The sequence below is a fragment of the Anabrus simplex genome, chromosome 7 (genome assembly GCF_040414725.1).
Source record: "Anabrus simplex isolate iqAnaSimp1 chromosome 7, ASM4041472v1, whole genome shotgun sequence".
In the NCBI taxonomy this organism is placed as follows: Eukaryota; Metazoa; Arthropoda; class Insecta; order Orthoptera; family Tettigoniidae; genus Anabrus; species Anabrus simplex.
This window is the reverse complement of record NC_090271.1, coordinates 224,654,983-224,682,639: the sequence shown is the minus strand read 5'-3', so window position 1 is coordinate 224,682,639 and position 27,657 is coordinate 224,654,983. Positions and strand designations below refer to the sequence as shown.

Here is a 27,657-nt window from a genome sequence, read left to right as displayed (position 1 = left end):
TAGTTATTCAACATTTTAGCATTGTCCATAGGGTTCTACAAAGCCAAGCTATCAATGCTATGTATTCCAAACCTGAACCACATCACGTTGATTTACCTTCAAATGTCTGGTTTACTCACGTATATTTCTTGACTTACTTGACTTATTTCCTGTTGCACTTGGTGTTGCATAGGGCAGGAGTGAAGACTCTCCATCTAGTCTGTTGGCAGGCAGTCACTTATTTCACTCCAGGTTTTCCCAGCTTCCATGGCTGCTTCTTCAGCAGTTCTCCTCCAAGTCTTTCTAGAGCAACATGTCTGTGCAGCTTGTAGATTCAAATGCAGTGCAGAGCTTTCTGTAGCTCCGTGTAGCTTCTGTAATGTTTAGCTCATATATCTTGCCATTGTGTATATTACATACCCTAATTATTGTTTTGGAATTAATAGAGAAAAATGATCTCTGTAAATATCTCGCATATGTTGGTCTGCAGATGTCAGTATAAATATGAAAAGAATACTCCCTTTAGTGATCTGTGTTTCATATGTCAATATAGAGCAATTTTACAGCCAAACTTTCTTTCTACACCAACTCTTAGTGACTTGTGTGTTTCTGTGGTGGTTGACAGTGAAGTGTGTAGTGTGAATGATCACAAACATCCAGTCCCCCAACTAGATGAACTAAGCAGACACATCAAAAGTTTCTGGACCATCCATGAATCAATCCTGGGATCCCCTGAATGATAGACCACTACTGTATGCTGTACATTGAGCTAAGGTGTCAGGCAATATATTACATAAAACCGTAATGACTTCTTATTTAGAAAGAAGGAATGTTAGTTTTAAATAAGTTTCATTTTCTAATTCTTGTATTATGTTGCACACCTTGATTTTTAAACTAAAATTTTAAAAAAATAAAAAAGGTGTGGTATAAATGTGAGTAAACATGGTAACTGGTGGTCTTTCCTGACAAAAAGTTCTTATATGGATACTTTATTATCAGACTTCAAGACTGGCCTTTTCCCCATAATCTGCAATACATACAGTATCCATAGCAGAAAGACTGTGCTTCCCTCTGAATAATTTCAGTTGGTATGCTTCCTTATCTTTGACTTTGTCTTGCTCCTGATTGGTTGGGCTTCATTCAGTTATTTTTATATTTACAGCCAGTGTAATCTTAATAGTAATTTTTTTGTAAGAGGAAAGTCATCTAAATCAACCTGTTAAATAAAGGAAATATTACGAGGGCGAATCAAAAAGTAAGTTACACTTTGAAGTTATGGCCATTTATAAAACCACCTATACATAGGCAATACGGCTATGACAACATACAATGTAAGTTCACTTTCCCACATAGTCCCCAATAGACTGTAAACATTTCTCGAACGGTCAACCAACTTCTCGATTCCGGATGCGTAGAAATTACCTCCAGCGCTATGTAACCACTTGGAGAGAGCTGCTTTCACCTCCTCATCATTTCAGAATCGTCGTCCACTGAGATCCTTTTTCAGCTTACCAAACACATGATAATTGCATGGCACTAAGTCTGGACTGTATGGAGGATGTTGCCATACCTCCCGCTTGAATCGCTGCAGCAGTTCGAACGTTCGGCAGGCCTAGTGAGGTGTTGCGTTATCATACAACAAAATCACACCGGTGCTCAATTTTTCCCGCAGCTTTTCTTTAATTGCCTTATGCAACCAGTTCGATGTTTGACACTGTGAAGCTGAGCTGATTGTCGTGCCTTTCGGCATAAATTCCACATGCACCACAACCTCCATACAAAAGCACACTGCCACCATTTCCTTTCCTGCTGAAGGTTGGACCTTAGCCTTCTTTCATGGTGGTCATGTGGTGTGCACCCATTCCATTGATGTTCTCTTTGTTTTGGGGGTGAAGTGTTTGACCCACGTTTCATCGCCTGTGATGATTCGCCGCAGAAGCTCATTGCCCTTCACAGAATACCGTTGCAGAAATGCTAGTGATGATTGGAAATGGTGTCCCTTATGAACATCGGTGAGCAGATGTGGGAGCCATCTTTGAATTAGTTTACAAAATCCAAGGTGCTGGTGAACAATGGAACACACTGTCATATGAAATGTTCAGCATGCTGGCAATTTCCTGCATTATTATGTGCCAATTCTCTCTAATGATCCCATCCAGACAGTCAACATTTGCAACGGTACTGGGTGTTGCAGTCCTGCCTTCACGATGTTTGTCCGTGAGATCCATGCATCTGGCGTCAAACTGCTTATACCACTTTGCAATACCAGAGTGAGAAATTGCATGCTCACCATATACAGAAGTTATTTCACTATGAATGTCCGTGTAATTGAGCCGTTTTAGCCCATAGAAATCTAATCGTTGCACACACCTCCAGTTTGGAGTGAACATCCAGCTGATGCGCCATTGAGCCTAGCCCGCTCTGCACACACAACACAACAGGATACCACACCAACCCTCCTATCGGACGTGTTATCAGTTACTGTATATTGCCCCGCATTGGCCACAGTCATGACACACAGCGTGTTCTCGCGGTGAGCTAGTGTAACTTACTTTTTTATTTGCCCTCGTATACAGTATATAAAACAGGCTTGCCAGCATACTACCTGACAGCACTTACAGGCATGTGAAATACTGAAACACAAATTTGCATCATTGAATCAACTAAATTAACTGTAAATGAAAACGAGATGTTATATTTGCTATTTTCTGGAGTCACACAACAAGAAGTTACAGTCTACACTGGCTTTTAAGTACTTGGGTGAAAAGTCTACTCTACTCTACTCCATAGCCATAGTAATTCAGCCTGTGACTGATCTGCCTGTAATACTGGAAAGATTCTATTACCTCTTAGAAGACACATTTAAGCAATAAGAAGTCATTGTTGTTTGTTTAGTATTCCTCTAGTTGTATTGGTTTCTATATGTTGTGCATCCATGTCTTTTTTCCTTCTTATTTTTTAAATTTATTTTTTATTAGTTGTTTGTCAGAAATAATATATCCATATGCTCATTATTTCTAGGAGCAAGAAATGGAGAAGCAAAAGTTGCTGTTCCATCAGGCTAGACTTGCAAAACGTGGTGTAGCTGAAATGGTTCTTCTTCACATCTCTGCGTGCAAGGGAATGCCAAGTGAAATGGTCATGAAGACTCTGCAGCTGGGTATATCTGTTCTGCGAGGTGGAAACAGTGACATTCAAATGGTATTACTCTTGTTTATACAAATCTATATTCAGAACTAATGTAATCCTTGTACAAGTAGAGTATATTGAAGAGTCCATGGATATTCAGTTTGGTCTATCAAAACAGTAATCAGTATTCAGTGTTATTAAAGGTGATATGTAGAGAGTTAGGAATAAGAAATGGCAGGTCAGTGAGGGAAGAGGGAGCAACAGAAAGAGGGTATCTTCATACACTGCTGTCTTCAATTAGATAGGCTGTCTTCTCATAAATCCCAGTTCTTCCACATCCATCTCTTCTCAGCTCCCGACGAGTTTGTTTCTGCTTCCTAGCTTCATCAGGAGGGCGGACAATCAACATTCATTCAGGGGCCATCTTGAGAGATATTCAATCTTCATGTGGGAAGTGTAGGATAAGAAGAAAGCCAAATAAGTACAAGAAAAAGGAAGAAACGTAAGACAAAGATAAATACAGGTAGTAAAAGGACAAACACAAAAGGATCCCAGCAGGATAATACTAAGTATTGGAAAGGAACAAACAAGTGTCAAATCAAGCCATAGATAGATAGATCATGGAAAAACGAACACTCATAATTGCTGAAATTAAATTATGATCCCCTTCTGGCAAGTCAGTTTTGATAAATATTCAGTACGTTTTTGTTTTCTTTTTAATCACTACTGTACCTCAAATGCCTACCTCAAAAATTAAAAGTGCCTAATTAAAAGACTAAGAAAACAACAACTTTAGATTTTTCATCCCACAAAATAATTTAGAAAGCCCTTATTAAATCGGTGTATCATTTGCTAAGAATCATCTACAGTATAACCCCTATTTAACGTTTTTACAGGGACCTGATTTTTTTAATGGGGGTTTAACTTAAATTGACGTTTAAGTAGAAAGCACACCTTTTCCAGAGATCTCTGCCTGTATTAATATAAATTGTACCATCATACATTATTTCAATCGGGCGAGTAGGCCGTGCGATTAGAGGCGTGCGGCTGTGAGCTTGCATCCGGGAGATAGTAGGTTCGAATCCCACTGTCAGCAGCCCTGAAGATGGTTTTCCATGTTTTCCCAGTTTCACACTTTAATTAAGGCCATGGCCGGTTCCTTCCAGCTCCTAGGCCTTTCCTATCCCATCATCACCATAAGACCAATTTGTGTCGCTGCAACGTAAAGCCACTAGCAAAAACATTATTTACACAGTGACAGCAATAAAAGGAGGAGATATCTACCCTACACACTGTACTATAGTTATGGTTTGTGCTTTATTTCGACAGATTTTTTTGTCGGTGAATGCAAAACCGATTCAGTTTAAGGTTGTTCTCGTAACGTTATACATGATTTTCCATGAAAGTCGGGAAAGATACCAAACTTGCACAAAAACACATTAAAATGGGTATGAAAAAGCAATCAGTCAGTTTAAACATTTTTGCGGATGTTTTCTAAGCAGCGGCTTGCTCATTAGCACGTATTTTCTAATTGTAATAGTCTGAACATGCATATTCAGTTTCATTCTTAAAAATTGTATTAGCATCAGTCCAGAGGATTGTGGCAAACATTTCCATTTTCTTACTTCAAACGGCGTCACCTTACCTAGGTTTACCCCACACGTATTATGAAAACATATTTCAAGCTCCCTGTAAAATAATAACATTTTCACTATACATTTACCACGGGAACAGCCTTTTTAAAATTTAACAAGATGCAAAAGTACATAACCTAACCTCTGAAATTAGTTATGCACACTGCTGAATCTTGAGAAGAATATCACATTATTTTATTTCTGTACCTAGTATGAAAATTAAGCAATCGTTTACTTCAGCCTTTTTTTTTCTAAGGAGTTAACAACTGCTGGCATTTCACTTACTGCAAAAACCTGTTATCCCGATGTTTGTTTGTTTACACGAGTCGGAGCAAAGGGAATGAGTCGGGGTTGTGAGGAGACCTCACGCTCGCTCAAGATCGACTCGCTCGCACGTAGCAAGGAATTGATATGGAAGATGATCGATTGCATTTGATATAAACGCTGGGGTAGAGTGTATGAATATTGATAACAGATAAAAACTAACATGCCCAAATTTGTCATTAATAACAAATGAATCAGTAAAAGTGTTCTCATTGTAACCAAAGTATATTGCACAGATTAATATAGGAAATTTCTAACGTTATAATAACATTATCATTAAAACGGGGGTTCTCTTGTACTGTACTACAATGGCCGCGGTCAGATGTGTATCCAAGTCCGACATCTCACTTTAGCCCTAAGCGCCACTGCTCTAAATTCCTCTTCTGCCTTGAATCATCCTTAGCAAGCTTATGAGCTTTTCCAGTAACTTCTTTATGTTGACACAGGAACATCTCGCAATTCCTTACCAAAGCCACACGTGGTACTATAGTATGATTCACAAGTTACCTAGCCTATTAAAATACAAAATATCTTCAAACACAATTTTACACAAAATGTAACATTTCTTCATAGGTCAAAAATATTATCTCAGTCAAGATTCTTCCAACACTAAGGTCGATGTCCATATCCTTGAATGAGAATTTTTTTAATACAACAATTTAAGAAAATAAGTTTTGAAATTTCTTCTCAAGTGTTCATCAAGTCTTTTGTGTCTTCACATTTGCAAATTTTTAAAAAATACATAAGAATTTTGATTGCTTCCCCATTATCTGTCCAAACACCTGTGACACATAGGTTCTTAATGTCCATTAAACAAAACTAAATAGAAATAAATATTTGAGAATTTTAACATTTCCTTAACGCTAAATATGGGTTTTGCCCTATCGTGAATTACATTAAATCGAATATAAAATTGCATTGCTCTTATGGAATAATTTTCGAGACTGGAAATTTCTTCTGTTAAATGCAGGTTTATATTAAATCGAGGTCATGCAAAATCGGGGTTGTACTGTATATATATAAAATAACCTGTCTCGGTCGGTCGGTTTATAAACTATCACAAGACAGCAGATAAGTCTACTTTCAAATAACAGAGCCTCAAATGGCTAGAATGAGGAACTAAACATAGGCTAATAATGAATGGTTTCATCAATGGCATTACCACGTAGTAGCACTCATGATGAACCATTTTGTCAATTACACTTCTTCTTTTCCTACCGCTTTTCCCACACCTGTAGGGCCGCAGGTGCGAACTGCATCACACATGTGGATTTGGCCCTGTTTACGGCCAGATGCCCTTCCTGACGCCAGTCCTATATGGAGGGACATAATCACTATTGCGTGTTTCTGTGGTGATAGGTAGTGTGGTATGTTGTCTGAATATGAAGAGAGGAGTGTTGGGACGGACACAAACACCCAGTTCCTGAGCCAGAACAATCAATCAAAAGCGATTAAAATCCCCGACCCGGGCCAGGAATCAAACCTGGGACCCTCTGATACGAAGGCCAGTACGCTGACCATTCAGCCAATGCATCGGACTCAGTTACATTGTGAGGGTTAATCATAGATGAAATATATCTCTAAAGTCTGAACTCTCATCTTTTTCAACAGTAAATTCAGTTTTTAGTTAAGTTTAGAGTTTTATTTTTATGCACCTTTATGCACAATTTCCTGCCAGTGATGATCAAATCTGCAAGGAATACAAATGTATATCTTTGTTATGTACCTTACTCATGAAAATGGGTCTTCTTTTCCTTTATTCACCATCTGAATTACATATCCCTTGGACTTGAACTGAATGTATTAAACCATCTAAGATAAAATTCTTAAAAAGAATTATCGATCTGTTGGCCATCTTTGTACTAGACTTTTCCTAAAATCAAATCATTTTTCCCTTGAGGAGGTCATGAAAATAAATAGTATTCAGAACTACTTTAAAAACAGAAAGGAAGTTTACATAGCATAAGAGTTGTTCAAATTGTTCTTCACTGAACATAATTTTACTAGAAAAATGTTTCAAAATTCAATTAAAACTAGTATCCTTATGTTCCAGACCATAGATAGTGATATGATAGAGTATCATTGAAGTATCATGAAAACAAGACCCTCATTCTTTTACCGTCATCATAATCTCCCCCTGGCTCCACGGCTAAATGGTTAGTGTGCTGGCCTTTGGTCCAAGGAGTCCCAGTTTCGATTCCCAGCTGGGTAAGGGATTTTAACCATCATTGGTTATTTCCTCTGGCTCGGGAACTGAGGTTATATGCCGTCTACATGATTAGAATTCATCATAGTTAGGACTCCATCTTCAGAGACGCCCAGGTCATCTAAAGGCATCAACTCGAAAGGCCTGAACCAGACATCTCTGAAGGCCATACACCATATTAATCATCAATGTCGTCGTCGTCATCATCATCATCATCATCTCTATAACTGAAAGGTTGGTTAGTGGGCAACATGGAATTATTGGTATACCTAGATAAGACCCAACTTAATTCTGTTACGATGTGTTTTCTTTTTCAGATAGTTTTTAAATTTATTTATTTAAAATTTGTTTTGGCGGACTGAAGAACCTAATAGTCATAAATTAACTGAGTCAAAACTGTCCGACTCGTTGGCTGAACAGTCAGCGTACTGGTCTTCGGTTCAGAAGGTCCCAGGTTCGATTCCCGGCCGGGTCGGGGATTTTAACCTTAATTGGTTAATTCCAATGGCACGGGGGCTGGGTGTATGTGTTGTCTTCATCATCATTTCATCCTCATCACGACGTGCAGGTCGCCTACGGGAGTCAAATAGAAAGATCTGCACCTGGCGAGCCGAACCCGTCTGGGATATCCCGGCACTAATAGCCATACGACATTACATTTCATTTTGAGTCAAAACTGAAAAGATTAGATCATCATCATAATCATAATCATCTTGAATCAGCTCCAGTTTCCCAGATGCGGTGAATGAGCACTCTCCATTTACTTCTGTTCACGTAGGTGTCTTCTCCCATAACCTGCTGCAAATCTAGACCTTGGCCAGCTAGATCTTCTAATCTGATCGATCCATCTCTTCCTTCGCCAACCTCTTGATCATTTGCCTTTGAGTTCCTTCTCAAACCACACTACACTGAGAGTCAACTCAAGACCTAAGCGGCCCCTTTGATGTTAGCCAGACTTCTGGTCAGTGAAGAGGCTTCCATAGCAGTAAATAGTTCCTAGGTTTGTTGCTTGTTTCTGAAGTCAGGAGCTTCCCTGAGTTTGGTTAGATATTCCAGTGAATTGAAGTGACCAATTACAAATTTTTGCCCTGTAAAAATATGAAAAATATTTTACAAGAAGTATGTTATTCAGGTCCGTTACCAACTCTTATCTTTCATACGCAGATGGCTGTGAATAATCATAGTTCTTGGTGGTATTTGTAGCAAAATATGTAATTATTTAACATGAGCTTGATATCTTATTGCAATGTGTACTTACTAAACTTTGTTCGAGTTCATTCCATTGGTGTTTTATTCGCATAATTTTTATGACATGAAGATGGATCCAAGAATGTTGGCAATACTGGCTGTAATAGCATGCTCAGTATTCATAATGGCTGCCAGCTATGAGCAGCACGTAGTTGACGCTGTGACGTTTGAGTCACCACTGAAATACTTTAAAGCTAATAAAAGTGGGGGGGAAGTTAAATAAGAAGTCTAAACAAATTGTTCTGAATGTTTACAGTAGCCTACGAGATGAGAATCTGCTGTGGATTGTGGAAGAAGTGGTGAAAAAAACGCTCAGCTGACCATCGTTTCTACATACATTGTTTACACGGCTCACGCGGAATTTAAAGGAATTTGTATGATTTCTTGTGGTACTATATCATATGTGCTGCCCTGTGGTTGTTTACATATGTTGTGAGTGTTTCTGATGACACGTTTCCCTAAAGTCGTTGAAAATTTGGTTTTAGTTATAAGAAAGTGTCTGAATTATGTAAACAAGCAATCAAGGCGATAAGGAAAGTAAAACAAAACGTTAACTCAACTAAGCTACATGCCAGATTTATGTGAGAGAAAACGTTTGTTCGGTTGGCTGTTAATCAGTAGGCCTATGTGTCAGCTCAGTTCGATCTATGCACTTGCCATAAGTAAAGCAGGAAAGACCTTTACACAGTATAGAATCATAATAATAATAATAATAATAATAATAATAATAATAATAATAATAATAATAATAATAATAATAATAATAATAATAATAATAACTGTGAGATATTAGCCAGATACTTCCACGCTCTCTTGAATTGTCCTTCCCCAACCTCTAAACTAGAATTTCCAGACATACCAGAGAACTCAGAAGATGATGAACCACTAACAAAGGAAGAAGTCAAGGAAGCTCTTGAAAACCTCAAAAACAACAGGGCAAGTGGAGAGGACTCAATAACAGCAGAAATGTTGAAATGGGCAGAACCGGAAATCTTAGATGATCTTCACCAAATCATCAAGGAAATCTGGGAGAAGGAGACAATCCCAGAAGAATGGAAAACAGCACTTATCCATCCGCTGCATAAGAAAGGGGACAAGCAGGATGTCAACAACTATAGGGGCATGTCCCTCCTCCCGATCGCCTATAAAATTCTCTCAAAACTGCTTCTTAATAGAATAGAAGCGAATCTGGACCAACAACTAGGGGAATACCAAGCAGGGTTTAGGAAAGGCCGCTCCTGTATCGAACAAATATTCAACCTGAAGTCAATACTCCTCCACAGAATGTTGAGTGGTAAGAAAATTGTGGTGTCGTTTATAGACTTCAAAAAAGCCTTCGATTCGGTGGACAGAGAGACTTTGGATAAGATCATTAGGGAATTTGGAGTCAAAACCAAATATAATCAAAGAGACCCTAACAGGCACAACCTCCAAGGTAAAATTCTTCGGGCATCTCTCACAATCATTTGAAATCAAGACAGGCATGAGGCAAGGGGATGGACTATCCCCACTACTATTCAACTGTGTCCTAGAAAAGATAGTGAGAATATGGAACTCAGAACTTGAACATCAAAGGATAATCCCGATCTGTCTGGGGAGAAAATCAGATGGGATTAAAGTCGACTGCTTGGCTTTTGCTGACGACTTTGCTATACTGTCAGAAAGTCCAGAGGTTGCAACCATCCAGATTAACCTCTTGGAAAGAATCACCAGCCAAACAGGACTGAGGATCTCAGCAGAAAAGACCAAATTCATGACGAACATCAAAGATGGACCAAAATTCCTAGAAACAGAGATAGGACGGATAGAAAGGGTCAAGAAGTTCAAGTACCTTGGTGAGACGATACAGGAGAATGGACTAGAAAAAGCTGCAGTGGAAGATCGGATCTCAAAAATGGAGTGAGCATATGGCTTAAAAAAAAACATCTACAATAAGAAGTGCTTATCTTGGAATTCCAAATTAAAACATTACAACACCGTGATCAAAACAGAATGCCTGTATGCCAGTGAATGCCTGTCCATGAATTACAAGCTGGAGAAGCTAGAGGTCCTGGAAAGAAGAATCCTCAGAAAAATTATGGGAGCTGTCCAAACTGAAAGCGGATGGAAACTTTGGAGTAACAAAGAAGTTTACCAGAAGGTGGAAAGTATCTCAGAGACCATGAAGAAAAGGAGGCTGGCGTTTCTTGGACATCTATACAGAATAAACGCAAACAGACTTACCAAACAGATATTTGATTACTTCTGGAGAAAAAAGACCACTACAGCATGGATTAAGGAAACGAAGAAGGATATGGAAAGGTTAAGCATCTTGGAAGACCAGCTGTTAGAAAGGAATAGGTTTAGGAACACACTGAAGAATTTGGAAGGTGTTCAAGCCGCAGGAAGAACTAGGAAGACCGGAAGAGCCTGGACAGATGAACAATGGAAGCAGGCCAGCGAATGCATGAAGGAGTATTGGACACAGAGAAAACTCCACACGAAGAGAAAGAAATGAAGTTGTAGCGTGATCCTTAGTGGTCCATTCGCTTGTGAAAAATAAAATATTATAATAATAATAATAATAATAATAATAATAATAATAATAATAATAATAATAATAATTTTTTTTTACGAGGGATTGTGGAAAATCTTCAAAAAGACACTTGTGAAGGGTCCGCACTCCACAAGTATGTGGGATTCTTACCCACTAAAAACCACACACCCTTTTCCCACGATGTGAGTCATCACCCCGGAACCGCTCTCGCATTACTTCAGGGTGATATCGTGCTTTGTCTTTCAGACGTCTTCTTTCTTCATTTCTCCTTTACGAATGTTCGTATGCTTCCAAATCCTTCTTCTTCTGATGAAGGATGTCCTCCACATGCACTGCCACGCGATCCCAGGATTCCTGGTTTCACAGCATCACCGAAATAACATTATCTGTAGTCAATTCTCCTAGTTCAGTTTCCACACATCTTCTCTGAATCGTCCAATGGCCGCATACAAAAATGGTGTGATATATGTCGTCAATATCATCGCAGTATATGCATGCTGCGTCACTCGCTCTGCCCACTTTATGCAGGAATTTCTGGAAATATCCATGTCCTGTTAGAAGCTGCATGAGGTAGTAATTTAGTTCACCATGGGCCCTTTCAACCCAGATATCCAAGTGTGGTATCAGTCGCTTGGTCCATTTGCCTCGAGGGTCACTCTCCCATCTGGGTTGCCATCGCCTCATCAGTTGACTGAAGGCGCGCTTCTTTGCACATTTCTTTCCCAGCTCTCCTTTGGTACGCCAGATTTCATGCCGTTCCAATGCGAGTAGGTCTATTGGGGCTATTGCTGCCACCGTGAGGATTGCCAGTTCGGAAACAGTGCGGTATGCACATGCAATACGTAAAGCCGCTCTCTGTTGAATGGCAACTATCCTTCTCTGATACCAAGCAATTCTCAAGGATTCAGCCCAGATTTCAGAACTATATAGAAGCACTGACTGAACCGTCGACATGAGAAGATGTCGTTTACTGGATTTAGGACCTTTAATATTTCCCATTAGTCTGCTAAGTGCAGTCATGTATTTTACTGCCTTGTCTGTCACTCTCTGAATATGAGTCCAGAATGTGAGCTTGGAGTCAAGTGTCACTCCTAGATATTTTGTGCTCGCAGATGTTTCTATCACTAACTCTCCAACAGTCATTGGTACAAGAGTTTCGATCCTTTTCCTCGTCAGAAGAACTATCTCCGTTTTGTGTTCGGCTAACGTTCGACTGTGGCTCATCATCCATTCTTTTATGCGCCGCATCACCTGGTTCAGTTTAATTTGAGCTATTTCAACATTACGAGCTACTATCAAGGCAGCCACATCATCAGCGTAGCCCACAAGCTTCGTGTCCTCTGGCATCTCCAAACGTAATAATAATAATAATAATAATAATAATAATAACAACAACAACAACTTTGTACCCCACTTTATATTCGTTACTGTCCTGCACCTGCAGAAATGTTGTCATGAGGAGATCATGAGTTTGTTTTTACCTTCCAAATGATGAGACAATATTTACAACATTCCTGAAAACAGTGTATTCTGCATTCCCACTCACAGGTGGGTTTTCAGCTTGTTGAACTGTGAGAAACTGCCACTGACAGTCGTTGCACGAGAGTGGAATCGTATACTTACATCGTCATACTTTTAGTTATAAGTTCCCATGTGCCTCACACAAATTGAATTATGAAATAAAAAATTTAAAAAATTGCTTCTCTTGTCTTGGCAATCGTCAGTAAAATGTAGCTTGTACATGATCAATAAAGGAAAAAATAGGTATGGTACATAATAATTAAAGTACAACAATGTGAAAGGAAGTAATTTCTTTTGATGCCACAATATTTGAGAATGAAGTGTTTGTCAGATAGAAGCTCAACATTAATAATAAGCCACTTGTGGCGGAGAAGGAGAACCGAGACGGAAGGGGAAACAGGGGAAGTGCTCACATGCGGAAGGGTACTTTTCCTCAGCTCTTGAGTTGACTTTCACCATAGCTGTTCTTTGTGGGTCCATTCTTTTGATATGACCAAACCATTTCAGACTGGCTTTTACACAGATCTCACTTAGTGAGTATTTCACTTGGAGAAGATGGTGTATCTTTTCATTTTTATTTTCTTCTTCTTCATTTTCTGAATCATAGTTCTTAAGAATTTCATTTCCACTGCTTGTAGTTTGCTGTCATTTCTGCTGGTTTGGATGCAGATTTCTAGACTGTATGTGGTAACTGATACAAGAAAACTCCTGTAGAGTATTAATTTTGATCTTAATGGAGCTTGCTTGCTTTAGATATCACACCAAAACATAAAGGATATGATTCATTCATGAAACTGAGTGATGCACCAATTGGAGTGACTTATCTGGTGGGTGGCATCAATGGCATCAATCAAGCTGTACCTCTTGTACATTAGGAGACGTATTTCTTCATTCATTTTCTTTTCTGTCCAAGATACTCACAATATATGTTGCCAGAATTGCCATCTTCCATCTGATGTTATGAGGCTTCCTAGATAAGCAAACTATTTTACTTGCTACAACTTGTCACCATCTAACCAGATATCAGCCTTCTGATTATCATCACAAGTGCATTTCATAACTGGTTTTCTTTCTGTTAATTTTCAAATTACAGATTCATTCCAACTTCCCATTCATAAGTTCTAAGGTCTGTTGTGGGCCTTGTTCTTCTTTTGCAATATAAGCTATGTAATCAGCAAATTGTATTGTGCATTCCATTTACCTCAATGCCATATCTGTTAGCTTTATCAAATCCCTTCATAGCCACCTCAACATATGGATTGAACAAGAGAGTTACCAAATTTGCCATATTTTTTTAAATGTTAGTTGTTAGTAGTGTTTCTTGCACTTTGCCTATAAAACTGTTAGTTTAATTTTATAATTTGTTGTGCAGGGAATGCTTAATCACCTGAAGGAGAAGAAGGATGTGGGCTTCTTCACTTCCATTGCTGGTCTCATGAACTCATGCAGTGTCCTGGATCTGGATGCATTTGAACGCAACACAAAAGCTGAAGGATTGGGTGTAGGCTCAGAAGGTGCAGCTGGTGAAAAGAATATGCATGATGCTGAGTTCACATGTGCACTTTTCCGCTTCATTCAGCTGACATGTGAAGGCCATAACTTGGGTAAGCACACTTAGAACCCTGTTAGGAATATTCAAAATTATCATCACTTGGCAACTTGAACTTGGTAATGATGATATATCTTATTGGTTAGAAATCATGCTTTTCAGAGTTGACTTATTAACAATGAGAACATGAAGAAGCTTTTCAGGCAGAGCAGCTAAAATCTAAGACCTTGTTTTTCTTTGTTCTTTCCTGCTTGTGCAGGGTCAATGTTTTTGCAGTATCACTTCCACTTAGCTCAGTCCTACACATCTCCTTCCTCTAGTCATTTCTCTCTCAAATTCTTGTATATGCAGTCCATCTCTTTCCTTCTTGATCTTCCTCAACCTCTGGTGCCCTCAACATTCATACTACTAACCTCTTACCTACATAGTCATTTGTATTCCATCTCATCAAATGCATACCATTGCAGTCTTCTCTCTTGGATATTTTTGGAAATTTATTCCACCTGAATGTTCACCTGTATCATCTTGTTTCGGACCTTGTCCGTCCTGGTGACACCACTCATCCATCTTTTCAGCATTTTCATTTCTGACACTTCCAGTCTCTTTTCATGCACTGTACAACGTGATTGTAGCAGGTAACCTCAATTTACCAAATGTCAAATGGGTAGGTAAAGAGAATGAAACAAAACATGACCAACAAATGGCAAATAAGTAAATCTGAGGACAGCAGAATCAGAAAGTAATGGAGCCAACTGGAGGGAAGAATATTTTGGACATGGTGCTGGTAAAGCCAGCTGAGTTCTATAGAGAAACTGAAGTAATAGATGCTATAAGTGATCACAAAGCTGTTTCCATTGCACTTAAAAATAAATTTGATAGAAAGGAAGGTTGTGAAACAAGGACTATCAGGCAGTACCATAAGGTTGATAAGAAGGGCATGAGGGAGTTATAACAAAGTAATTATGACTGTGGAAAGTGGTAAATAAAAAGTAAATAGATGGTGGGAAGGGTTTAAAGCAATTGTTGAGGAATGTGAAAACAGGTATGTACTGTACCTTCAAAGGTAATAAGGAATAGTAAATACCCACTATATTATCACAGAGAAGGAAAGAGATAGAAGGAGATGCAGGTCTGAAAAGGAATAGAGTTAGAAATGGTTGTGGAATAAGGAAAAATTGAAGGAACTTACTAGGAAATTCAGTCTTGCAAAGAAGTCAGTTAGGGATAACCTGATGGCAATCATAACTAGCAGTCATACAAATTTTAGTGAAAAATGGAAGGGTCTGTATAGGTTGGCCCTGAGGTTCACTCAGCCTACACCAAAAATGAGTACCAGGTTAATTCCTGGGGGCAAAGGCGGCTGGGCGTAGAGCTAACCACTCCACCCCATCAACTGCCGAGGTTATGGATAGTGGAAGCCTTTACCTTCCATCCCTCCAAGGGCCTTCATGTCCAGCTCCATGGCTAAATGATTAGCGTGCTGGCCTTTGGTCACAGGGGTCCCGGGTTCGATTCCCAGCAGGGTCGGGAATTTTAACCATCATTGGTTAATTTCCCTGGCACGGGGGCTGGGTGTATGTGTTGTCTTCATCATCATTTCATCCTCATCATGACGTGCAAGTCGCCTACGGGTGTCAAATCAAAAGACCTGCACCTGGCGAGCTGAACCCGCCCTGGGATCTCCCAGCACTAAAAGCTATACGACATTTATTAAGGGCCTTCATGGCCTGTACAGAGCTAACTTTGCTTTTATTTTATTTTATGTATAGGTACGAGTTTCAAATTTGAATAAGATCAACTCATTCAAGATGTAGTGCTGGACAAGAATGCTTCGTATTCCTTGGACAGCATTTCGAAACCAACGAATCCATCCTCAAGGAGGTGAACATCACTACCAGGTTATCGGCAAAATGTCAACGGAGGATTCTCCAATTCTTTGGTCATATTATGCATCGTGGAGAAGGAAGCCTTGAAAAGCACATAATCTTGGGAAACGTGCCTGGAAAGAGGGAGCGTGGGCGAGCACCTATACGCTGGACAGATGGCATAAAACATGCAACAAAGACATCGTTCATACAATCTACCCGTATAGCAGAAGACCATGGAGGATGGAAACGGGTACAAAGAAATATCTTTAGAGATCACGATCCTCAGGATTGAGGGACCGATATAGACAGACAGACTTTAAGGCATTAACAGGTTCCAAGAAGGGCATTCCAGGTCTTTTGATTTGACACCCATAGGCGACCTGCGCATCATGATGTGGAAAAGTTATTCCACTGAAGCTCAACTTGTGGGATTTCAGAAAACTATAGCAGATATTTTAGATTCAGGAAGTCAAATGGACTGTAGTGCAATTGACCTGTCTACATAAAAATGTAAACAGACTGTGGGATCAGCATCCACAGACCAAAAGTTTGGGAAAGCCTCACACACAAGGGCATTGGCAAGGAATTATAACAATGATAGAAGCAATATATGACATCTCTTACAGCTGTGTGAAGACAACAGTGGGTAGATCATGAGAGAATACCAGCAAAAATGAGTGCAATTGGACTAGACAAAAGAGTGACTGAATGGGTCAGAGAATTAGAATAGGGGAAGTATTATTTGATTCTGTAATCATTAAGAAGAGGAATTACTCAGGGCAGTATTATTGGACTTTTATGTTTCAATATACGAGGGTTGGGGCATAAGTCATAGCAACTATTTTTTTCCCTCACATTTTCATGGTGCCACCATACAATGGTCATGTGTCCTGGAAAGCATGACACTCATAGTACATGGGTACAGCACAAGATGGTGGTGTATTGGATAGGTACCAGGCATAGGGCGACGGGACAGCAGTAGTGAGTCAGGCTCCGTGAACAGTGGATGTGACAAGGCAAGAAAAGTGTGTGAAATACTGGAACGCCCGCCATGCCTACCGGATTTATCTCCGTGCGACTTTGATCTCATTCACAAAGTGAAAGAACCATTGCGTGGGAGACGGTTTGGGATATGAGAGGACATTGACAGCATTGTGAAACATGAAATTGCAAAATTCACACATGGTGAGGCGACTTGTACATGACGCCTCCCACATCATTGGCGATGAGTTGTAGATAATATAGGGGACTACTTTGAGGGTTTACTGTAAAGGTTACTGTATTCTCTGAGAATAAACATTATGTAGCACAAGGATGTCATGGCTGACAGTTTTGTTGCTCGCTTGGTATCCTACACCTGGTAAACCTACTCGGCATGTTGCGTACATTCCTCTGCACCTCACGCTCCCCACTCCCAATTGTACATTTCCATTTGTCTGGTAGATCCCACATTCGTGCCAATAAAAATAGTTGCAATGACTTAACCCCCAACTCTTGTATTCAGGGTTATTGAGCTAAATTATCCACCTCAAATAACTTGTAACCAGTTAAAGATACTGAGATTCTGATTTCACTTTCAGTAATGGTGCCAAGGGGCTCATAATTGGACTTACAGTACTTTTTTATGGGGTCAATATCTTCTGAGATAATGGTACTAACATTTTTTTTAAATGGAACTACATGGTTTTCTACACCTAATCTTAAACCTACAAATATTACAAATTCAGCACCATGATTATTTTAAAAATCAAATTAGTACTTCTCGAGAAATGTAACATATTCAAATGCCAGCTAGAGACAGCCGACTTTGATTCGTAGGACTACGTATGAAACATGAGCTAGCTGTTGACATACAGAATTCCTTCACTTTCTTCTGATAGCTGGATATTTGCTATATTGAGCCAAAAATAATGATGAAATGTATGATTTAATATCTTTAATATTGCCATAGGAAAACAAAAATAGAAAAGAATAGAAAAAAATAAGAAAAATAGCCAGAAGTTTAATTAACAGGTATGGATGGGAGGACAGAAGAATGGGAACAATGATTGATTACATAATCGTTGATAAAGTACATCAGAAAGATCTTGTGAATGTTACAGCTATGTCTGAGGTATCCTTCGGGGGTGACCATAGAGCAGTGATAGCAAAGTTGAAAGTAGGCAATATCACATAATTACAAGGAAAAAAAAAAGAAGAAAGATTAGGGTCTGGAGATTGAAGGAAAAGGAGGTTCAGAAAGAGTTCAGGAAATAAATACAAAACCTGATACCATGGACAGATATTAGTCATGTTGAACAGGAAGGGAATAATTTTGAGAGTGCATTTGTAAGATGTGCAGAAAAAAACATGTTGCAAAACATCAGGAAAGGTAAGAGAGAAAGAGACAACAAGGTGGAATGATAAAGTGAGAGATAAAGTAAAGGAAAATGAGAAAACTTGGATGAAATGTAAAATACAAACAAGAGTAGAACCAGATACATTGAAACGAAAAGAGTTTGCCAAAAATTAATACCAGTAGCTGAAGAAAAGAAGAAAATTTGGAAAACATTCACCAACGAAGTAAAGGAAGATTTGAACTGTGGGGAAAAAATATTATTTGGAATTATAAAAAACTATAGGAGTGGAACTGCACAGGATTTGTGAAGAATAAAAAAGGAGGAATACTTACAAAACCAGAAGAGTTAATGAACAGATGGAAAGAGTATTTCAGTGAACTGCTGAATATGAGAAACCAGCCATGTAGAGAAGGCAACAACAATAGAAGAAATAACAGAGAAGGAATCAGACATTACAATAACAAAGGTGGAATGGGCAGTTAAAAAGATGAAGATGTGAGTAGCTGTGGTAATAGATGAAGTAGTCATAGAAATGACCAAGGCTGCAGGACCTGCGGGACTCCAGTCGACTTATAGAATACTCAAGTGTTTTTAGAGAGAGAAAAAGTGCCCAAGGATTAGGGAAATGAGATAAAAAGATGTGCAGTAACTACCGAGGAATCACTATTCTCTCCCAGTTGGCAGGACAATGGAAAGGACATTGGAAAGAAGAATTAGAGAAAAGGTGGAAAGTCAGTTACAAGAGGAACACTTTGGATTCAGAAGTGGAAGGTCAACAGTAGAACCCATTTTCATTCTGACAAGGGAACATCTGCAATGGTTAAGTCGCTGATCGCGATGAAACTTGTAAAACACATTGAGGTAAACATAAAAAAGATGTCAGCATCAATTTTGGGTGCCGACATTCATTAGAGCATTAAATAAGGGGCCTAAAAGTTGCGACATTTCAAGTTCAGCACGAACAGCGATTAATACCTGCTGGCCAGTGCTTAGCCAGCGCACTGTCTGCCTTGTGCCACACCTCTGCACCTCCTCCCCCTCCACCCCTCCTTCTGGTTCGCCACTACAAATTTCCCTTCTCCCCTAAAGCTAGGCCAAATCAACATGCTTGACACTGATCACAACACATCCCCACCAAGTTGTGGGAAAAGTGACAGAGAAAAAAGGAGAAACATTAATAAACAAAGAAAGGCCTAGTGTGAATGTTTGAAAGTAATGGTGGTAATGAAAGTGAGTATTATTTAAAGAAGTACAGCTAGTACAACTGGGGAAAAAAGAAGTGATTTGATTCTTGGAAGAACGAACAAAAGAAAGAGAATGGCCATGAAGGCCGTGAAAGTGTTATATACAGATGTATTTATGTACCAAAAACTTACTGGGAGAGATACGTAGGTTAAATGATTGTAAGAAATGTGTTAGTTTGTGTAGTTATAACCTGTATTCAAAAGATTTTGGTTTGGATCCCACTGTATGTAATCCTGAAGATGGTAGTGGCATTTTCCTTGTAGATAATCTATACATTCAGCACCGTTCTCGAAAGAATTGAAAAGACAACCTTCTTCCAAAACTTGAGTGCCCGGCACTCATCTAGGTAAATGTATAGCATCATATCTAAACTATCAACACTTCCCATAAATTTGTTATATTGATGTATAATTATTGGTTTCGTTACCTCCTTAGCAGGTCTGTTCTTTCTCGGTTTAGTGGTAGTCTTGCTGTCGGCAGTGGAATGCATAAATGTGAGCAAAACTGGATGATTTTTTAATTTTTCTCTTGGCAACCAGCCAGCAGAACGTCATCCTTTGTAAAGTACTTAGCCTGATAAATAGCAAATTTACCTTTCAGTCCTGTTTTGCCAGAGAGTACCTGTGAAGAAAGTGCCCTTAGAAAACAAATGCTGGTCCAGACTAATCATAGTAAAGAAATTGCCCATTACCACATGATAGCCCTTCATTAGGTAGTTGCTTATCGCCAGTAATTTAGTCATAACAAGAAATGCTAGTCCATGCCCCTGTATATTTTTCCTATCGACATGACTATTTGCTTCACGATAGCAGAAGAGACCCAAACAATAATGTGATATTGAGCTGCAGAGTATCTAGAATTTTAACCCCCATTTGTGATGTTTTTTGTTTGGAAGATATTGCAACAAAGAGAAATTACATTTTGTTCCAACAAGTGACTCATCTATGCTAAGTTGTTAGTGGAGAGTGTAATGGTGTCCGAACAAACTGTTGGTGTGATCTGCAAGAGGACTGAAGCAAGTACATGTGGCCTGGTGGAAACAACAAATCCTTATTCACAGGGTGAAAAAATTTCAGAATTAGATGGAATCTGTTCCTTGCAAACATCTTTGAGAACCATGGGATGACTCAAGAATCAGTGTTCCAATAAAGATATTCAGTCTATGTGTAACTCCCATATCTAATAATGCAGCGATAAACCTTTAATTTCCTTTAGAGTAAAAGTCTGCCACTGCTTTGCATGAGAATGCGACTTCAATTGTTGTGCTGACCTCAAAAACTGAGTAGCATATCTATTAGTTTCTGCCGCCCTTAGCTGCCACAGGACCTGAGTAAAGAAATAAAAATACAAAATAGGTTTCACATTGCAAGGTGGGACATGCTTTGGACCTGGATTTTCATCAAAACAATACTCAGTAATTAGTGTTTATTAAAGCACTAGCAAGAGAGCATGACTGTGTTCCTGGCAATTTAGCGGGATTGCATTCCTCGGCATTCTAAGGGTTTAGTTACTTGTCATGGTCCTTTCTTCTCCTACAAACAAATTACCAAACAAGTAACAGTTGCTAACGGTTATAAAATAATTTTAAAATACACCAACAATGTTACTAATTCACAGTCAAGGTAAATTATTCTTATATTAATGATCATGACCGTGAGGTTGACTGAGTTAACTGAAATGAGCATTGACTGAAATAAACTGACAGCTATTAATGTGCAACCTCTCTCACTAGTAACACCAATTATATATAAACAATCAATCTTAATATACAGAGATTAAAATTTTTGCAGTAATGAAAGTTTAGAATATCAAGGGAAAAATGCACTATGGTTGAATCAGTACACCAACATGACTGCATGTTATCATTCTTCCTTGGATCTTTTCTAATGTAGTTGTCTTATTTAATTGTGATTTTCAGAATGGCAGAACTACTTGAGGACCCAAGCTGGTAACACGACAACAGTGAATGTGGTCATCTGCACTGTAGATTACTTACTGAGGTTGCAGGTCAGTAGTTGTTCAATAGTATGGAACTCCTTAGTTATAAAGTGATAATCATAAAGTAATATTAATATCTGTGTGTGTGCCTTTCAGGAATCTATAATGGACTTCTATTGGCACTACTCAAGCAAAGAAATCATTGACCCTGCTGGAAAAGCTAACTTCTTCAAGGCCATTGGTGTAGCAAGTCAAGTATTTAACACCCTCACTGAAGTCATTCAGGGTCCTTGTACTCAGAACCAGCAGGCTTTGGCCCACTCCAGGTATGACTTGAGCACTCAGGCAAGTAAGCAAATGATAACATAAAGTAAACCTAAGATACCGAGAGAGTTGGTCATGTGGTTAGGGTCGCGCAACTGTGAGCGTGTATTCCGGAGATTGTGGGTTCGAACCCCACTGTTGGCAGCCATGAAGATACCGTATTTTCTCGCATAATTAACGCCCATGCATAATTTACGCATCCCAATATTTTTGGGTCCAAATGGAGAAAAAGAAATGTTCACATATTTGAACATTCTTCGAATATCCATCACACAGCTCTGGATGCATTTCAAAATAAAGATGTCAGCTACTCAAGTAGCAGTCTTCCTATTGTGAAACCAGGCATTCCAAATACCGGGCAACATGCTGTTATCAGCTGGTAGGAAATACCACTGCACTAGTTCAGTGAGAGAATCAGCCCAGAAGTGACTGGTGACGCTCATTCCAGTCTGGTACTAACATATTTTACGAGTGTTTCGGGTACAGGAATATGTTTTCTGTGATCTCAAAATTGTATGTTAGTCCACAGTGAGCAAGTTTTCAAGCAATATTGCATTATATAAACTTGCGGTGATCAGTTACGCTGAAACATGTGGGAATAGGGCAGCGGGCCACGAGTATTCAGTGTCTGAATGCAACGTGCACTACTGCGGTAACAGAGAAGTGCACTTGAAGCGACCAACAATTCTCGCAAAGCATTTCACGGACGAAAAAGCGGCAAATTTCCGCAAGTTGAGGAGGATGTGCTTAAATATATATATATATATATATGTGATTTTTTTACGCAACATTGGATATGTCGTTTCTCATGAAATGTTTTATTTTAAAGGATGAGAAACAGCCACTGCACATGGAATCAGTGTCTCAGATTTGAAGGTTAGCTGCAGCTGGTTGAATAATTTTATGAAGAAAAATGGACTTCCTTTTCGACGAAGAACACCATTATGCCAAAAAATTCCTAATGATTTCAACGAAAAACAATTGATTTTCATCACTTTGTGATTGAGAAGCATAAAGTGAAGGAATATTTGATCTCCCAAATAGGAACCGCAGGTCAGACGCCAATCAGTTTCCATATGCCACAAAGTCGAACAATCGATAAGAAAGGAACATCAAGTGTTACTGTACGCACTACCGGAAGCGAAAAACCGATGGATGCAATGCTTCCTATAAAAGCTGATGGCAGAATTCTTGCACCTTACGTTGTTCTGAAACGAAAAAATATGCCTTAAGTAAAATTTCCATGAGGGATCCATGTTCGTATCCAAGAAAAAGGGTGGATGGATACGTCTCTCGTACAAGTTTGGATACAAATGGTTTGGGGAAATCTAGCAGGGTCCCTTCTCATGCTGGACAGTTTACTATATTTCACTTCAGGTTGTATTGTCAGCTCGTAACCGGAAGAATAATTTCCAGTGTTGGTACTTCAAACCCACGTAGGCATTTTACGCCAAATGACAATAACCGCAAATGAGTTGATCCAATTGTGTTTGTATTATATTTGATATACCTTTTAAATGTAAATGAACTGTAAATAATTTTTAAATATCTGAATTCCTTGAATAATTTACGCAGCCAAAGTTTTCACCTGTATTTTTCATCAAAAAAGTGTGTTAATTATGCAAGAAAATATGGTAGTTTTCTGTGGTTTTCCATATTCACATACCAGAGAAATGCTGGGGCCATGGCTGTTTCCTTCCCCTTTCCTATCCCATCATCACTATAAGACCTATCTGTGTCGGTGCGACGTAAAGCAAATTGTAAATGAAAATGAAATGGCGTATGGCTTTTAGTGCCGGGAGTATCCGAGGACATGTTCGGCTCGCCAGGTGCAGGTCTTTTGATTTGACTCCCGTAGTTGACCTGCGCGTCGTGATGAGGATGAAATGGTGATGGAGATGACACATACACCCAGCCCCCATGCCAGCAAAGTTAACCAATGATGGTTAAAAATCCCAACCCCGCCAGGAATCAAATACGGGACCCCTGTGACCGAAGGCCTGCACGCTAACCATTTAGCCATGGAGCCGGACTGCAAATTGTTAAAAACAACCTAACATAAGTGATTTATAGAAAAAATACTTACATGAATAGAAAACAGAAAACATGAAGGCAGGTCAGCATCAGAAGAGGGAGGAATAGATAAAAGGAGACGGGAATAACAAACATAAAAACACAAAAGGACAAGGACAATCTTTACATCTTCATACAATGTTGTTTTCAAATAGATAGGTTCTCTCCTCATCAGTTCCAGTCATTCTTCATCCATTTCTTCTCAGCCCCTGACAAACTTGTTTCTGCTTCCCAGATTCATCAGTAGGGCAGGCTTCAAACCTCACTGAGGTGCCGTCTTGACAGATATGCAGCCGTGATGTGAGAAGTGTAGGACTGGAAGAGAGCCAGTCAGACACAAGGAAAGGAGAGAGATCAAATCATAACTACAGGTGGTAAAAGATTATGAACTGTACACAAAAGGAGAGAAGAAACTCAATGAGCCAGTATAAGTAATGGAAAAGAAGAAACAAGTGACAAAGCAAGTCATTTATAGAAAGACAGTAGAACCTCATTCATCTGGACAAATTGGGGCTTTAGGTTGTCTGAATTAATGAAAGTCTGGATTAAACAAAATCAGTTATTAAATGAGCGAAGGTACATATTTAAACACTGTTCAGTAAAAAAAATGAGTACAGTACAGTAATGTTATTTAGTATACAAGACATAATGCACCGGGCGAGTTGGCCGTGCGCGTAGAGGCGTGCGGCTGTGAGCTTGCATCCGGGAGATAGTAGGTTCGAATCCCACTATCGGCAGCCCTGAAGATGGTTTTCCGTGGTTTCCCATTTTCACACCAGGCAAATGCTGGGGCTGTACCTTAATTAAGGCCACGGCCGATTCCTTCCAACTCCTCGGCCTTTCCTATCCCATCGTCGCCATAAGACCTATCTGTGTCGGTGCGACGTAAAGCCCCTAGCAAAAAAAAAAAAAAAAGACATAATGCAATGCAGTATTAGGCCCTACAAAATACAGAATACAAAATGCAGTACAGAATTAGAACATAGCAATCAAGGCACACCCTTCATTGACCACACTTGGCACGCTTACTGGTTTGAAGAAACTGTTGATCTTTTGTTGTCTCCCTTTGACATTAATTTCTTTAATAATTAACTGACACAGGTGCCTCAACTATTCATAATATGCAGATATGTTTTCATCGTTGTTATATTCAACGCATTTAATGACAATGTTTAGATGGTTTTTAATTTAACTAAGTTTCGGCTTATGGTTAATAATATCACCAGCTTCATTCTCGTCATATTCATCCATTTCAGAGCTTTCTGCAGCGATCACATTTTCAACGATCTCCTCCTCTACGTAGTTTACAACACTGAACTCGTAACCCAGCTTTATACTGTAATTGCATTTATGTATTATTAAATAGCTGTCTGGATTAAGCAAAGTCCGGACTAATGGGGTCCAGATTAATGAGGTTCTACTGTATAGGTACATGAATATAAACACATAATAGGTTAAACTAGGGTTGCCAGATTTGTTTTGGAAAAAAAAGAAAAGGAAGACAAACAAAAAAGGAAGATTGTACAAAAATAAGAAAGATTTGTTTAAAATGAGGAAGTTAATTGTGAATGTATGTATTAGTTATGTATTAGTTGGCTTTCCAAGATTGTATCACTCACATTTTTGGGATGTTTTTGCAGCTGCAAGTAATTTAGTGTCGTTTTGGCTATCCGAGAAAAATTCTTTGCATGACATATTAAAGTTGAGAAACACTTGACGTCTACAGAGCACTTGATTCTTACATCTAACCACTTAAACTTCATTAAAGAGAAAACTTCTTCAGCATAGGCATTAGAGCCTGGTATACTTAAAAATCCAAGTACCTTTGCAGAATTTGGAACTTTTGTTATATTTACCTGAGAAGAAAGTCAACCTTCTTTGCAACAACACTGATTTTTTTCTCACTGTGAACATAACTGTATAACAACTTTTTGTTTCATAAAACTCTTCATGCAGTTAATCTGTGATAACAAAGCAAAGCAAAGTCACCTCCGTACAGGCCATGAAGGCCCTTGGAGAAGTTGAAGGTAAAGGCTTCAACCATTGTTAACCTCAGCACGTGATGGGATAGAGTGGTTAGCTCTACGCCCCCAGGAATTAACCTGGTACTCATTTTTGGTGTAGGCTGAGTGAACCTCAGGGCCATGTGCACCTCCGGAAGTGGAAATCTCATTTCTTAAATTTAACAATTTCCTGGCGGGGATTCGAACCCACGTCCTTCCGGGCGAACCGAGCACGCCTTTACCGCCTCGGCCAGGCAGCCCCCTAATCTGTGATAACACAATTCTGCAAAGAAAAAGAGACTGGACATAACAAACGTCATGCTGCCAACTATAGAGACAAGTAACTAGACCTGGTGATTTTTTAAATATTTTTAAGTGTACAGTACACATTTAACCCTCTTTAAATGTCTACTACTTGGCAAAAATAAATATATATTTTGCGGAGAAAAAAAGTATAAACCAACTGAAAACACATAAGATGTATTTTGAGACAATGTAAGAATAAGGAAAAAATATACAGTCTGGCACTCTGGCAACTCTAGGTAAAACATATTGACAGGTTAGCATTGGCTCCCAGTGAGGTAGTTAGATTTTGAAACATTGGTAGAAATCTAGGTTCCTAATATCTTAAGTATTGGCATCTGAATCATAGTGGCATATTTGTGAAAGTTGAACAAAATTAATCTAGACAGCTCTCTCACCTTGAATTCTCAGGTCATTAAAAATAACTACTTTAACATCATATAATATACAGGGAAATGAGAGTTACTCTTTCTGTATTTTCAGGTTATGGGATGCAGTTGGAGGCTTCCTGTTCCTGTTCTCACACATGCAAGATAAATTGTCCAAACACTCCAGCCAAGTGGACTTGCTCAAAGAGCTACTTAATCTGCAAAAGGATATGATCACCATGATGCTGTCTATGCTTGAAGGTATGTTGCAACTTACTGTGTGTCACCGTTTCTCTGGATTTTTAATGTTTTAGAATTAAGTGATCATCTAATGAAATTTAAATGATTATGATATTGATTTCTTAACAAGAATTACGAAATTAAAGAATGTAATAAAATGCTCATCGGTGCATTCTGAAGGATCAAGCAGATAACATTATATATCCTGTATATGTTATATATGCAGTGAAACCTCGATTATCTGTTCTAATGCCCAGGAAGGGGTGAACAGTTAATCCACACAAAAAACAGACAATCCATATTAATAGTTTAGATGGACTACTTGCATAAACATAAATAATCATAAAATACAGTATATGAATCTCTATTTAAAACCAAAATATTACTGGTAGTCAAGGCAACAATAATACTAAATGTCTTCAGTTTATCTTTGTTGGGAATCACATTCCATTCACAAGTGATGACCAAGAACATTTTTCAGGCCTGGTTAAATGTGATTGTTTTCAGCAGTAATAGTGAAAATTCCTGACATAAGTGAAGTACTTTTATATTGATTTAATACAATGGGAATCAAGACTTCAGCTATATGCTAAGTGAGAGAATGCCCTAATTCCAGTGAACATCTGATAAACTTTTCTGCTAGTGTCAGAAACTACTATGGTTTCATTAAAAAAACATGATTGATTTCTTCAGTAAATTTGAAGTTACTTAAGTGCAACATCTTAGGTGATTCCTTGTTCTTTGACAGAAATTGCACCCATATTGTATCCTTCCGAAGATTTCCATATCCAGTCTTGAATTTGCCATTAATTCACTTCAAGATCTGTCTG

The 27,657-nt window shown here is 38.8% G+C and overlaps 1 protein-coding gene across 1 annotated transcript in view; it reads left to right on the top strand.

Annotated features, from left to right (window-relative positions):
- Positions 1-27,657, top strand: part of RyR (Ryanodine receptor) — a 623,761-nt gene that overhangs the window by 518,270 nt on the left and 77,834 nt on the right. Inside the window, exons 80-84 of the mRNA XM_067151578.2 lie at positions 3,001-3,180; positions 13,950-14,181; positions 21,497-21,585; positions 21,673-21,842; positions 26,703-26,848. Of these exons, the coding sequence (XP_067007679.2) occupies positions 3,001-3,180; positions 13,950-14,181; positions 21,497-21,585; positions 21,673-21,842; positions 26,703-26,848 (817 nt within the window). The remainder of the gene's footprint in view (positions 1-3,000; positions 3,181-13,949; positions 14,182-21,496; positions 21,586-21,672; positions 21,843-26,702; positions 26,849-27,657) is intronic.